Here is a 13,615-nt window from a genome sequence, read left to right as displayed (position 1 = left end):
CTTACATTGCAACAACCAACAAAGCATGAAACCCTCAGATTATGTACTTGGGTCAGTACAGCCGTTTTTAATTTTTTTGTATTGGGGGCCTGTGGGTGAACCACTGGGTCGTTTGGGATCAAACTTCAGGAGGATCAAATTCGGAACAATAACTAACATCTGTGCAAATTTGAATAAATTTAAAGCACTCTTTCTTGACCAAACGCATTTAACAAACCAGCGTTAGACAGAAACGAATATTTTGGGGTTTAAGGGGTAAATCTTTTTTTAAGGTACAAAATTCTTTGAAATACCTTATATTGTACCAAACAACAATGCATATAACTCCTTAATGAAGTACTTTAGCAAGTATAGCCGTTTTAAAAATTTCACGTTTTGGGGGCTGTGGGTGAACCGAGAGATCAAACGGGGTCAAATTCACATGGACCCTCTTTAGACCAAAATCTATAATGTGTGAAAATTTGAAAAAGTTTGAACCATTCTTTCTTGACCAAAACGTGGGAACAAATCCGCGTTAGACGGAAAAAAGAAAAAAAAATATAGACAAAAACAATATGTGTCCCCTTCAGGGAAGGGGACCCATAATAAGCTGTTGCTGAAAATATATTAACAATAACTGCTCTTTAAAAGTCCACACTTCGATGATGTAAAAACATGCTTTGTTCCAGTAAATGTGGTTTATATTTGTTTTGTACTGGGCGGTATAAGTTGTACTGCCATCAACGGGGAAGTGGGGAGTAAAACGAAATATAAAACAGTAAAAAAGTGGTCGTCGTTTGAGATAGAACACCATCGAAAAAAACGAAGAATACCAAGAGCAAGCAGCTGAAGAGGCCACAGAGCATAAATAGAAATAGACCTAGGACAACGAGAGACAACCTACGACAAATAGGGAGAGTATATAGAAACAAGGTTGCGACATTATTATTTGCGCTTCTTTAGGTCGTGAAATGCATAAACAGTACAGGAATATATGAACTAATACTGCAACTATAAGTGATTTAACAGCACCGCGCAGAATGAACAATGTGTTATATGAAAAGAGCGCTATACTAGACTACGTGTTCTTTTTGTGCATGGGAACTATATTAATTTGCACAGAAAATATCGTTTTGCTAGTGAGTAGTTGCGTAAACGCTAAGTTTGCTACGTGAGGATAGATTTTAGCGGATTAGTAAGAAGTAATACATACTTCCTTTTTGGTGCAAATATATACGAGAGGGTATAGCTACGAAAAAATAGTTTGGATTTGCAAGGGCGTATTATTTAACATAGATGCCGAAATTTCAACATAATGGATGAACAATACGATACAAAACTTCGGGAAGAGAAACTATGGTTTTAGTTTCACACTATTTCAAAACCCAAATAGTCTATCTTTGCATGCACAAGCGTGTTTCACCAAAAAAGGGCAGGCGTACATGTTCAATGGAGCACAGTGTCGCAAGACAACAGTACTGCATCGCTTGCTTGCGGTAGCCTTTTTTCGTTTCTGGCAAGCGTCCCACTAAGACTATTTTTGAACAGTTGAAATAGAAACGCGAAGTTGAAAAAGAGGTTCGTTATTACATCGGGGCAGTGAATAAACAAAAAAAGAGTAAAAACAAAATACCGAGTTGTTCTAGGTTATTTGACATTGAACGACAATACCCAACGTGGGTTTTAGGGATAACAAACGTGCTTAACCGATCAACATCGACAAACGGATGATCCACATCAGACAAACGGTCTTCACACGAATACTAGTAGTTCCTCAGCAGTCAATTTAACGCACCAGGCCAAGACATACGAACCACTAAAAATGATTTTGAAGGAATCCACAGACAGACACACACAGTGGGGATCATGATATGTTTTTAAGAGGCTGTGTCCCCAGTAACAAACGGTCCAACTGCTTAGAGAATGTGTCTCTTCTCAACAAGTGTAAGATCGAATGTTAGCGTCACTGCTAGGTGACGTTACAGTGGCAACGTTGGACGCGCTTGTAGCGACCACTAGAGACGAGGTACCTGCAAAACATTTTAAAAGTTAGGTGGCGCTATACACGATATGTTGAAAATTAATATCTGTCACTTTACCAAAATATACGAAACTAAAAAAACTCTAGTTTGGTGTGCTCGGAAAAATAATAAAGTAAAAAAGACATGTTAATTTGCAAAAGTTCTTTGGCAGTAATGTTTTTTAATAAAAAAAACACTGTTGTTTAAACATATAAAATATTTTTTCGACACCATACTATTCCATTATTATACATTTTCATTAAGTACATTGGCAGCTTTGCATAAAACAAAGAAACCTCCAAAGCTTCAAATACACAGATTTAGGACATGTTTAAAATTCCAGTTTTAAATATTTAATACAACAAGCCAAACATTAAACACCATAACACCATAACAATCTTTGATGACGGTTACCGTTTTTTGTTGTTGCACCAATCACATGCGTGCTGAAGTAATCGTGTCGTCATCTGTGTTTCTTCTTTCCGCCTGATGGAGCAAGAGACAACATAAAACATGCAGGAGTCATGCGGATGGCAAACACCAAAGTAACAGTAGCAAATTAGAAGTATAGCCCAATTTATAGTTTATACCACTTACTCATAATGTGATCTTAATATTAGAACTCCGTACGCTTTAGTACTCGTTTTACGTCAATTTTTGTCAGTTCAAAATGTACGGGCTAAGATGAAAATATATTCATGGCTCCAGTCGTTGGTTCGAATCCCACCGCAGGCTAGCTGTTTCTAAACTATGCCTTCTCATATGGGAATGCTTCAAAGACCGGCTTGATTCGGTATGACACATTTAATAGGACTGGCGCACTATGATTTATGGACATGGATGTGGTAAACGTTTCAGACCAAACATAGTATTTTGGCAAAGAATCTGGGTCCATTTTTCAGGACAGCTTTGCATTGTTTACTGAACTTTTAAAACAGACGATTCCGGTTATTTGGTTTGCCAAACTAATCAAAAGGATTAACCGCAATATGCGATTTTCCGGAATGTTTAACGCGGCAAAGGTTTGGGATTTACCAACCCAATGCAATGAAACGGAATATGTGATTGTCTGGTATGCTATTAACCGGAACCGCATTGTAGTATTTATAGCTGTACAACGCTGCAAATCAACTTTACGTAACGAACATGCTTTTCACGTGGCGCAGTACGCAATCATACAACCCTAGTTTCCTTAAATTCACTCACCTTCAACCCTACGTGAACCGGTGTCAATAATATGATGTGCAGGTCGGAATGGGCTAGCTGGTCTCAGAGAAGATCCAGCAAACACTGAGGCAGGAGCACCACCGTGATTTTCCAACCGTTGACCGACTACTGAACTGTCGGCGTTAACTCCAGCAACTGTTGAAGGCGAAGTGGTTACTACAGCTGGGCGGGAACGCTTTTTCCGCCAGGATGCGCTGCGACGAAAGCCTTTGCCGTCGCCCTGTGGAGTTTGTAAAAGAGAGTTTAAAAAAGGGAATGAATACTTTTCCAAAAAGGGACAATAGTTAGGTGTAGACAACAAACACTGTTTAAACCTACAGGGACTCATTACATTAGTGCAGCTGGTGACAAGATAATGGTGTTTGAAATTTGAGACTTGTTTGGGACGAAATTTATTTATTATTAAAAAAAGAAGCCAAGTTTTCTTTGTAGATAACGTTTAAACGGGTTAAATTGAGCAAGATTTATATGTTTTAAGAACTTTTATATGAAACGTGGCGTTTTTTATCGCAATAGTTCACAAAAGAGAAAAGAACTTGACCGAATGGTCCGGCGCGACTGGCCCATATACAGACAGAAAAAAACCTGATCGGGATTCGTCCCCGGGAGTGTTCTGGGTTCAAACTCCGTGAAAAGTTGCATATGATAAACGAACAGTTTCCAAAAGTTTTTAGGGAATTTCTCACCAACAAGTTATATCTCAACCAACTATGTATAACCTAATAACAATGATCCGAGTTTTTTACAACGTTTAAAAAGTATTTCATACACACCTCGTCTCCTTCCAATTGGCGATCAGTTCCCAGTGCGATTAAGTTGCTGAATTCTCTCTCCAAAATTTGACGTGCCTGAACCATCATTAATCACATTAACTAGGGCAAAAAACTCTTTCACTTGTCTCTACATTTGTATTGTTTCAACTAAACAAGGGGTGGGGAACCTACTTAGTACAGCGGGCCGCATGAATTGCACAACATTTTCGGGCGGGCCAAATGTTTTTTTTTATTTTCAAATTTCGTGTAATACCCTAAGCACACAAGTGATTTCATATTTCATCGCTCCAAAATTTGATTTTTTCGCAACAAACAAGGCATACAGGTTTATCACTTAATTCGACTAAAATCTGTCTTTCTGGAACACCCTAACTCCATTATACCGAATATATTTTATGTAACACTATAAGGATCCACGCTAATAGCTCTAAAATCAATTTAAAACTAACACCACATGGCAAATGATTCGTTACTGCAAGGAGAGACAGCCGAGTGACTGTTACGTCACAAATACAGCAAGTCGTCGAATTTGTGGCAATTTTAATAAGTTTGGCGTCAAATGTGGAAATGTCGAAGTCTTTTCAAGTAAATATTTGTACATAAACATTTTATTGTTGTTGTTTTTTGATACTATGTTTTATGCTGTACTTTAAACAAAATTGCGACGCGGGCCACATTAAAAAGGCAAGCGGGCCGCAGGTTCCCCACCCCTAAACTAAACCAATGAAATGCACATAAATTAGAAGCACAAAAACTTACAAAAAAATACCCGTACGTCTGTATTTTTGTTAAACCATTATCAGTTACATAAACACAGGCGCAAAAATATTTTTTAAATCATAATTTAAATGGTCTTCGCTTATGTGCTTTGGTAACACCTAATTTATTCACATCAAGAGCGGAACAAAAACTAACAAAAAAGTCTTATATATTTCAGTATCCCCTACTTGTGTATTTTGGTTTGGTATTTGTAAGGCGAGAGCAAGGGTGTCGGCTTCAAAACTGCTGTCCAGAGCAATCACAGCACCATGAATTCCACTTTCAGCAAGCCTGTGGGCGTATTCCCTCAAACCGATTCCTTGTAACCATCTGATAACCCGCTGGTTGCTCCAGACAAGAACGTCTATAAACAAACGTATTCAGTTTAAAACAGTGGTTCCCAACCGGGGAGGAATTCCTCTCAAGGGACTATTTAAAACTTTTTGGGGGAATTTACAAATTTGTACATGTGGTTTGTAAATAGACACTTCAGCTCAGAAAATTTGACCTGCGAAGTTGATTAATGACTTAATTTTATGTGATCATTTTGTGGTTTAGCATCTACTATGTAGTAACTTATATCGGAGAGGAATGGTAATGTTTAGAATTGCTAAATAAGGAAATTGTCGATAAAGGTTGAAAACCACTGATTTAAAGCATCAGTGATAAGGGTAATAATTTGCCAAAGAAGGTCAATGTTTCAAACAAGATACAAACACATTTCAGAGCTACTTATACCTTTTACTTCATCAGCCGACTCGTCCCGTCGCCCTTCCAATTCTTTCTTGTTGTAGTTGAGACGTTTCAGGCAAAGAATTCCAAACTGAAGGCTAGACCTGCAAATAAACCAAGAATTCAACAAAAAGCGAAAAAAGAAAAATAAACATATCTATATATGTTTGTTTGTTTGTATATATATGTTTGTATCTAATTATGGTCGTCTACATTTAATAACTTCAAAGTTGTACCGAAGGAAATAGGATTTATATGCTGGCAGACGACTTAGAGATAACAACAGCAAAATGCTCTTATCACACCGCAAATAAACACTTGCAGTGTAATGTAAATGCGCTTTTTATGGAGATACGCTTTTAAGAAGAGAGTTTTGTATTTCCGTTTCACTCAATGCTTTTACAGTTTGACAATACCAATTGTATGCGTTGTTACATTGACTAATTTTGTTTTCTTCGAAAAGCGTTTCCATATTTATCATCGCATTTTGACAAAACAGATCGATTGGCATGTTGCCTGACAAGGGGGCAGGTACTGCTCAATCCGTTGATTCACAGTATCAAGTGTAATGCTATGTCTTCACATATATACACCGCATACCTGTGAAAACCGTCCACCATCTTTAAATGTTGCCTGAGATCCTTCTTGGTCAGATGGTCGAGCATACGGGCATCCACTAAACACTCCATAAAGTGAGAACGATACTGGGCCAAACCCAGACTAGGTAACCAATCGTTGCCTATCCATTCATGGTTCATGTCTCCGTAAGCTAGCGTCTGCATAGAAACAAAGTACATTATAGCAGCTTATGACTGGAGATGAATGATTTAAAATACAGTGGTTTGTATGCTCAGTTTGTTTGCAGTAGTTTGTCAAGCTGTTTTTTGTAACAAGCTTGATGTGTGTAACTGGGGTCTTTAGTGAAACAGGTAAAATACAATAAAAGTAAAATTAAAAAAACGTAATTGGGCAAAACTACGTATATATTTAAATATGCTAACACACCAAGTTATTTGTCATTTTTATGACTTTTCCATCTCGTTTTCCAAACAAAATTGTAAAAACTCAAAAAAATACAATTTTAAAACGGAAATTCGCTAAAAATCGTTGCATAAGTGACAAAATAGTACGGGAGAAGTTCTTAAAAGAAAGCTTGTAGATAAAATACAAGAACTGTCAGTATATTTGATTACAATCGATCAATATTTAGACAATATCAGACGGATTTTCTGCCAACGACCTACTTCACATCGTTCTATACCACTTATAGACTGCCACAATGCGCGTGCGATCGAATACGTGTGAGTGTTAACCGAACCTTACCTCAGCCCAGCCCGTCTCGCCATCCTTCTTTGAATGCAAAAAAAGAAGAAAAATAATTTCAAGTTACATTTTGATGCGGCCACTATTGTTTCACAACGGTTGAGACTGGTTTACCGACAACGACAATTTTACAACCACCAACAAAACACAACATACAAAAACTTCCATCAACATCTACCATTATATAATGTACTGGACATTTTTAACAACAACAAATGACACTAAGAGGATTTCAAATGCTTCACCGTCAATTCAATCTAAGAACTAGAAGGGTGGCTTTCTGATATACTTCCATTTTATATATTCTATACGATATTTACCAATTTACTATACACATCATTTGATCCACACATATGATTGTTTTTGTAAACAAAAACTAATGGGTCCCCACACGCGTGTTTGTGCGGATTTACGGTAAACAAATGTTGCGGTGACTTTTAGATTTTTAAAAACAAATTTTTAGAAAGCATTAACCCAACAATAAAAAAATTGTTCGTATTCTTTTTGCACTATTATTGTCATATAATTACAAAAACATTAAAAAAGAACGAAACAAATACTTTAATTTAATCTCTTGCTTTGACCCAGATATTGTCGTACCATTGACCTGCAGTAACCTCTCAGGGTGCACACGCCAAACGACTGTTTGACCTATTGACACCGTTTTCAATAGACGCCGTCCCTACTGTTCAACAAAACCGTTTAACCTAATTTATACATGCCTTGAGTGTTGATTCCTAAATTGATAGCAAAAAAACACTACATTATGATGAAAGAAAGTTCTGAACTGTGTTAGTAATACCTACTAGTTGACCTTAAGTAACCCATGGTCATGCGGCGGCCAACCTGACAACGAGCATTTAAAAAAAAACATTTATCTTGCAAAAAAAAATGTCAAGTTTGATTTTTCAACTTTATTTTGATTAACAAGTTTTGCTTGACATATACGAAACCGAAGCACGCTTATTAGGTTTAAATCACGTCATAGGTGTGAAACCTTCGCCAAAACTGAAAATGTGAGTGACAACTTAATAAAACGAAATAGCATTGCTGTGCAAAACAGCTGATTTCTAATCACCGAAACGACGTCTCGTAAAACGTCTGTCCGACGTCAAGCTGAGCCCTCCTGCTATCGTAAACCAGTGAGTTACTCTCTTGGGACTTCTGCCTACAGTGTCTTTCTTGACCAAACGAGCGTTAGACACATTTACGTTTCGGGGGCCTGTGGGTAAACCGCTGGGTAATTCGGGGTCAAACTTCTGGAGGATCAAGTTTGGATTAATAACTAACATATGTCCAAATTTGAATAAATTTGAAGCACTCTTTCTTTACCAAACCAGCGTTACAAACCAGCGTTAAAAATTTTACGTTTTCGGGGCCTGTGGGTGAACCGCTGGGTCATTCAGGGTCAAACTTCAGGAGGATCAAATTTTGGTTAATAACTAACATCTGACAAAATTTAAACAAATTTGAAGCACTCTTTCTTGACCAAACGCATATAACAAACCATGTTTTAAAAAATTTGCATTTTGGGGGCCTGTGGGTGAACCACTGGGTAATTCGGGGTCAAACTTCAGGAGGATCAAATTTAGATTAATAACTAACATCTGTCCAAATTTGAATAAATTTGAAGCACTCTTTCTTGACCAAATGCGTTTAACAAACCAGCGTTAGACAGAAAAAAGAAAAAAAGAAAAAAAGAAAAAAGAAAAAAAAATACGGACAAAAACAATATGTGTCCCCTTCAGGGAAGGGGACCCATAACTAAAACAGCTTTCAGAACTCGGACAACATTTATATCCCAATTCCAAAGATATCTTACATAAGATATGTCGTTTAATTCGTTAGGCAATGTGGTTATTCGCCACTGTAGGACATATTGAATGTAAAAAAGTGCCTATACTGTGTGCACAAAAACTAGTTCAGAATATTCAAAAAAACATGCACACTAAAAGCAGTTTTCTAATTGAGACTTGTGCATTTAACTGTGACCATTTTCACGTTGTGTATAGGTAAGATTTTTGCCAGCAAAACGTGAAAAATCAATTACAAAGACTTTAGTTTAACATTTTGCACAATAATTGTTCGACTGTTGACTTTCAAACAAATTTAGAAAAACCTTCTTAACCACACTAATAGTGGGTTTTGGGTGGATACATTTAGACGTCGTTTAGTTTTGCTAGCAAAACGTGAAAAATCAGTTAAAGGAATTTAGTTCTACATTTTTCAGGATAAACGCCTTACTGTTGACTAAAATTCGTTTGGAGACTTTTTAAGCAGACGTTTTAAACAAATTATGGTATACCGTTGGTGACTATTTATCCTCATAAACATGCAAGGCACAAATGAAACATACAGTTTCGCCCATGCAAGGAGACATAAACACAGCAAAAGTGTTTAAGCGACCAACATCAAACACCGATCCTAAAGTAGGTAATTACAAACCGAAACCGAAAACGAACACATTGAGTTAGTGAAACTAATGTGTGGCAACTGCTAACATGCTGTGTATACACACTTAACACGACATTTGTTTTTACGACAAGTTTCTAAATGCTGTTTATACCGGCAAAGCAATTTGACTGGCAAGGCTGTCAACTTCTTCATGTGTCATCCAAATATTTCCAGTCGTCTGTTGTGGCAAGTCGAGAAACAATGTTTTTAAAGCTTTTAACCCGCTGCTGAACGGTAAATGACAACGGCAACAATCTAATTTTGTCTAGGTCTCAATAGCACTGGGCTTATTTTAGACAGCAATTCATTGTTTAAACTTGTCTGCCAATTGTTTCATATGGTCCTAAGAGGTTAATTTAGAAAGTGTAAACCAACTTATTCTTTAAAGGTAATTTATATGGAGTAATATTTGCTCAGTCAGCATTATTTCGGCAACACGTAAACCAAGCAAAAAGCGTTTATAATCTGCTTAATCAGCAAAAACTGTACAGTTGTGCAACTGGGCAACTAAGATATGCTTGGTAAAAAAAATAGTTTCAAACCGCACAGTCAAACAATTAAAATTTGCTGAGCTAGCAAAAAAATTGCGCTGCTTTGCTAGTCATGTTCATTGCCCAACAACTCGTCTTGTAAGAGCATGGGATATTTCTGTCACTTTACAATTTACTGTTGATGTATAATAGTAACACCCTAGCTCTTACCGTTCTCGATGTGGGTGGTGCTGACGGGCTGGTGAGACTGATCATCTCATGAATAGCGAGTCGCAGTTTGAGGCGGTGTAGAGCGTTGCTTATCCCAATCTCTCTCTGAATCTCAGTGTCAGAAAGAGCTGACATGATCGCACCCGATTTCACATTAGCTCGACAAGCGGCCACGTACCAAGCAGGCATTCCCACCCAGAGCTGTTGACAGAACGAGATACATTGTCATTTTACACACAATATGTCAAACAAAATGATTCTTGGTATATAAGATTGCGACTGCAATTGATATGTGTATATAAAATTAAATGATAAGTAGCCTAAATGTCGCTTTGTTAAACGCATAGTACGCCAGGGCAATTAAAGGCGTTATACCGAATCAGCCGGTTTCCCAAGCATACGCATGTGGCAAGGCACAGACTAGAAAGCTCAGTTGGTAGAGCGCCAGTCCCGGAAAGATTTTTCTAGCCTGTGCCTTGCCACATGCGTATGCTTGGGAGACCGGCTGATTCGGTATCACGTCTTTAATAAGCTTGGCATACTATGATTTATCAATATGTATCCCGTGATCGCTGGTTTGCATCGACACTTCAAGGCTGATCCAAGTAGGAATATATTCATCTTTATCAAACACAATAAGAAACTAACATTGTCATTTAAGTAAAAATGCACGTTTTTCGTTCACTAAACTTGTTTGTTGGTAAAACACAAATACACAAATTGCACATGTACCTCAAGCCAAGCAACGACAGTTGGTCCACTCCAAGCTGCAAATGGGGTTCCAGCACGTCTAACTTCCTCCAGCATTTTATGTCTGCGTTGTAAAAAGTTTGCATTAAGAACACCGACAATTTTTTTACAATGTTTAACATCAACCGAAAAAAAAACCTAACAAAATATGATTTGAAAAATTTATCTCTGTTATATTTAAACACAAAACTGTCGAAAATTTGTTTGTAGTGAATTAAGGGTCTAGCCATTGGTGTTGCCATTATAGCACAATGTTGTTGTATTTACTATGTCCAAGCTTTGCGACAGTTACATTATTGCTAGAGTTACTTTTCCTGAGAGTGTTTAATGGTTCTAAGATGCAAAGAGCTTGTTTATTGTGAATACACTTCAGGTTCGAATCCCACCACAGGCTAGATTTTTTAAGATTGTGCCTTGCCAAATGGGAGTGTGTAGGAGACCGGCATGATTCGATCTAACGTCTTCAATAGGCCTGGCGTACTGTGATTTACACTCCATGTCAAACAAACAAATGGTTATACAAGAGAAATCCGGGTAATCCAAAGTTTTTTTGTGACTACAGCTTATACGATTAACCACATTCATCTGTAAAGCACAGTAATTTATGGAACGAGTTAACGTCTAGTTTTTAATTCACTAACTTCTTACAACAAACGCTGTAGAATTTATCTGTATTTTCTGCACAAAACCCATTGTTCGTGTCTAGTGGTCGTAAGTTCGACCGTATTCTTACTTTTTCTTCATTTTCCGTTCTTGCTCCCTCTGGTGCCCAGAACTGACCACATCCAGTGAATCGCAGGACATGGATCGGTCATCGGTGTTTGATCCAGATCCTGTAGACAATTCACTTCCATCCAACGACGCGTTCGGGGTGTTCAACATGTGATGGCGGGACATACGCATCTGTAAGTCCGCGAACAGGTTACTCACATACCGATGTACGAGCAATATGAAAAACTTAACATGCTAGATTGTTTGTTAATATCGAAAAATGCGAACGTTAGAGTAAGTGATACGTTTTTCAATGTCGTTTTTGCGTATATTTAGAACAGTGGCTCTCAACCTTACAAAGTTCGTGGCCCCCTTTAAGTAATCCTCTATTGAGAGCTATTGAAAATGTAGATGGTAATCTTGTAAAAATTATAGTCAAAGGCTCTAACCCAGTGGTTCTCAACTGACAGAATGTTCACCAAATTTGGTGATAAACTAGAGATGTTTGCATATTACATGTTGAAAGAGTATCAAAATGTTAGCTATTAATAATTGCAAATGGTTGTTTCGTATGTGCACTTCAATCTTGCTCAAAAATAAATGGTGCACGATATTATTTTTACCTGGCCAGTGGTCCATGGCCCGAAACGAGTTGAGAACCACTGCCTTAAAGTAACCTTTAGAGCGCGAGGCCCATTGCTAATCAAAAATGTAGAGGATAATCTTGTGAAAATTAAAGTCAAAGACTAGGTTACAGAGCATGATAGCTTATTTAACACGAGAATGCCAAAGAAAGTTCATTGGCAGATCGAAGGTGTTAATGTTTAGATGTATTTTCTGCTGTTGTTTATAAATTGGCACAACTTTGGCGAGCGCCTACCCTAAAAAAATGATTTTTACCTTGTCTTTTTTGCCGAACAGTCTGCCGATCGACGATTTAATGACCCCCTTCTTTTTGCTGAGCTGGGGCTGGGGCTGGGCTTGGGTGGGGGTCGACCGTTGCACCGACTCCTGGCTCCCGCAGCTGCTACTGGGAGTTCCCCCTGACCCATCCAGCGAACTGTGGGAAAAATGATTTTATTGAAACATGATACAAAGATCTGTTTAATGACGAATGTACCGACGCAAGCAAACGTATAAAGCGACAGGCTTTACTGTACAACAAAATATGTCGGTTTTTAGATGGTTAAAATTCCTTACAAAATGGTGTTTTTGACATGTACAAATCGGGTTACTGGGGTATCCCACAAATCGAAAACAAGATGATGTCAATCTAATTAATCTTTTGAAAGAACACAGCATATAACATTAAAAAGGCGCACTATATATAAATATTCATATCAATGCAATAAACCAAGATAAATTTATGCAGCTCACCCTTTAGATTCGTCAGGTTCCAGCAGTCTGTCGTTAAAACGTGTAGATGGCAGTGAAGTCTGTAAATATAAACTATGGTCAGTGCTGTGTGGTAGATAATAGGATAACATACACAGTTAAAATACCCAAATCATCTGGGCTATGCAAAGGCTCCCAACATTTTACTACCGTTTTCTTCCTTGTAGATTTCAATGGCAAATATTAACCCCAATTTTTCAAACACCTCATTACCCAACCAAATTATGCTTAGTTTTATTAACCCCAAAAGCATGTCACATTCACCCGGTGAGAACCTATTATATGACAACAATTCTGTCAAAAACATTAAAAAAGTCCAAACAGAACACAAACTACGGATAATTTTTGTGTTGTGAATACTGGGTACTGAATACAGCAGAATTACAAAATTAGTGTCATGAAATATTTCTACAAGACTGGAGCAAATCACAATACAACTAGTCTAGTGCAATTGCGTTGTAGTAAATATCGTTAAAGTGCTAAATAACTGCTTGATAGAGTAAGTCAACTACGACGAAGCATGGGGAAGGTGTCAAACTGCTGTACATATTCTCGCAAACAAATTAAGAGAACATTGCTTGTGCAAACGTTTATTCCTTAATTGCACAAACTTGTGTATAAATCGTACATTGTTAAATGGTCGAATAAGCACCGAATATTAACACAACCGATCGATTTTGGTAGTAAACTGGAGCGTTTGGCGTTTTTTGTTCAGCGACCACATAATGAAACAAAGTAACCATTGTGGTCACATTGATACAAAAAGTAAACGGGACGTCAGGAGATTGAC

At 37.6% G+C, this 13,615-nt stretch overlaps 1 protein-coding gene across 6 annotated transcripts in view; it reads right to left on the bottom strand.

Annotated features, from left to right (window-relative positions):
• Nucleotides 1–642: 642 nt before the first annotated feature.
• LOC145230729 (liprin-alpha-1-like) overlaps nucleotides 643–13,615 on the bottom strand; it is a 38,393-nt gene continuing 25,420 nt past the window's right edge. For 3 of the 6 annotated variants that reach the window (XM_080096236.1, XM_080096239.1, XM_080096237.1), the window contains 13 exons: nucleotides 12,808–12,866; nucleotides 12,331–12,490; nucleotides 11,453–11,622; nucleotides 10,702–10,783; nucleotides 9,970–10,170; nucleotides 9,381–9,446; nucleotides 6,815–6,841; nucleotides 6,092–6,267; nucleotides 5,498–5,595; nucleotides 4,948–5,123; nucleotides 4,001–4,075; nucleotides 3,207–3,447; nucleotides 643–2,009 (listed from right to left, as the gene is read on the bottom strand). In XM_080096236.1, coding sequence (XP_079952362.1) covers nucleotides 1,915–2,009; nucleotides 3,207–3,447; nucleotides 4,001–4,075; nucleotides 4,948–5,123; nucleotides 5,498–5,595; nucleotides 6,092–6,267; nucleotides 6,815–6,841; nucleotides 9,381–9,446; nucleotides 9,970–10,170; nucleotides 10,702–10,783; nucleotides 11,453–11,622; nucleotides 12,331–12,490; nucleotides 12,808–12,866 — 1,626 coding nt within the window. In that variant the 3' untranslated portion in view covers nucleotides 643–1,914. Of the gene's footprint in view, nucleotides 2,010–2,414; nucleotides 2,487–3,206; nucleotides 3,448–4,000; nucleotides 4,076–4,947; nucleotides 5,124–5,497; nucleotides 5,596–6,091; nucleotides 6,268–6,814; nucleotides 6,842–9,380; nucleotides 9,447–9,969; nucleotides 10,171–10,701; nucleotides 10,784–11,452; nucleotides 11,623–12,330; nucleotides 12,491–12,807; nucleotides 12,867–13,615 lie in introns of all 6 variants that reach the window. The other 3 variants (XM_080096240.1, XM_080096238.1, XM_080096241.1) reach the window with 3 other exon arrangements.

Source organism: Phallusia mammillata, chromosome 5 (genome assembly GCF_965637545.1).
Source record: "Phallusia mammillata chromosome 5, kaPhaMamm4.hap1.1, whole genome shotgun sequence".
Taxonomy (NCBI): domain Eukaryota; kingdom Metazoa; phylum Chordata; class Ascidiacea; order Phlebobranchia; family Ascidiidae; genus Phallusia; species Phallusia mammillata.
The sequence above is the reverse complement of the archived record's forward strand: the minus strand, read 5'-3'. Positions and strand labels throughout refer to the sequence as shown.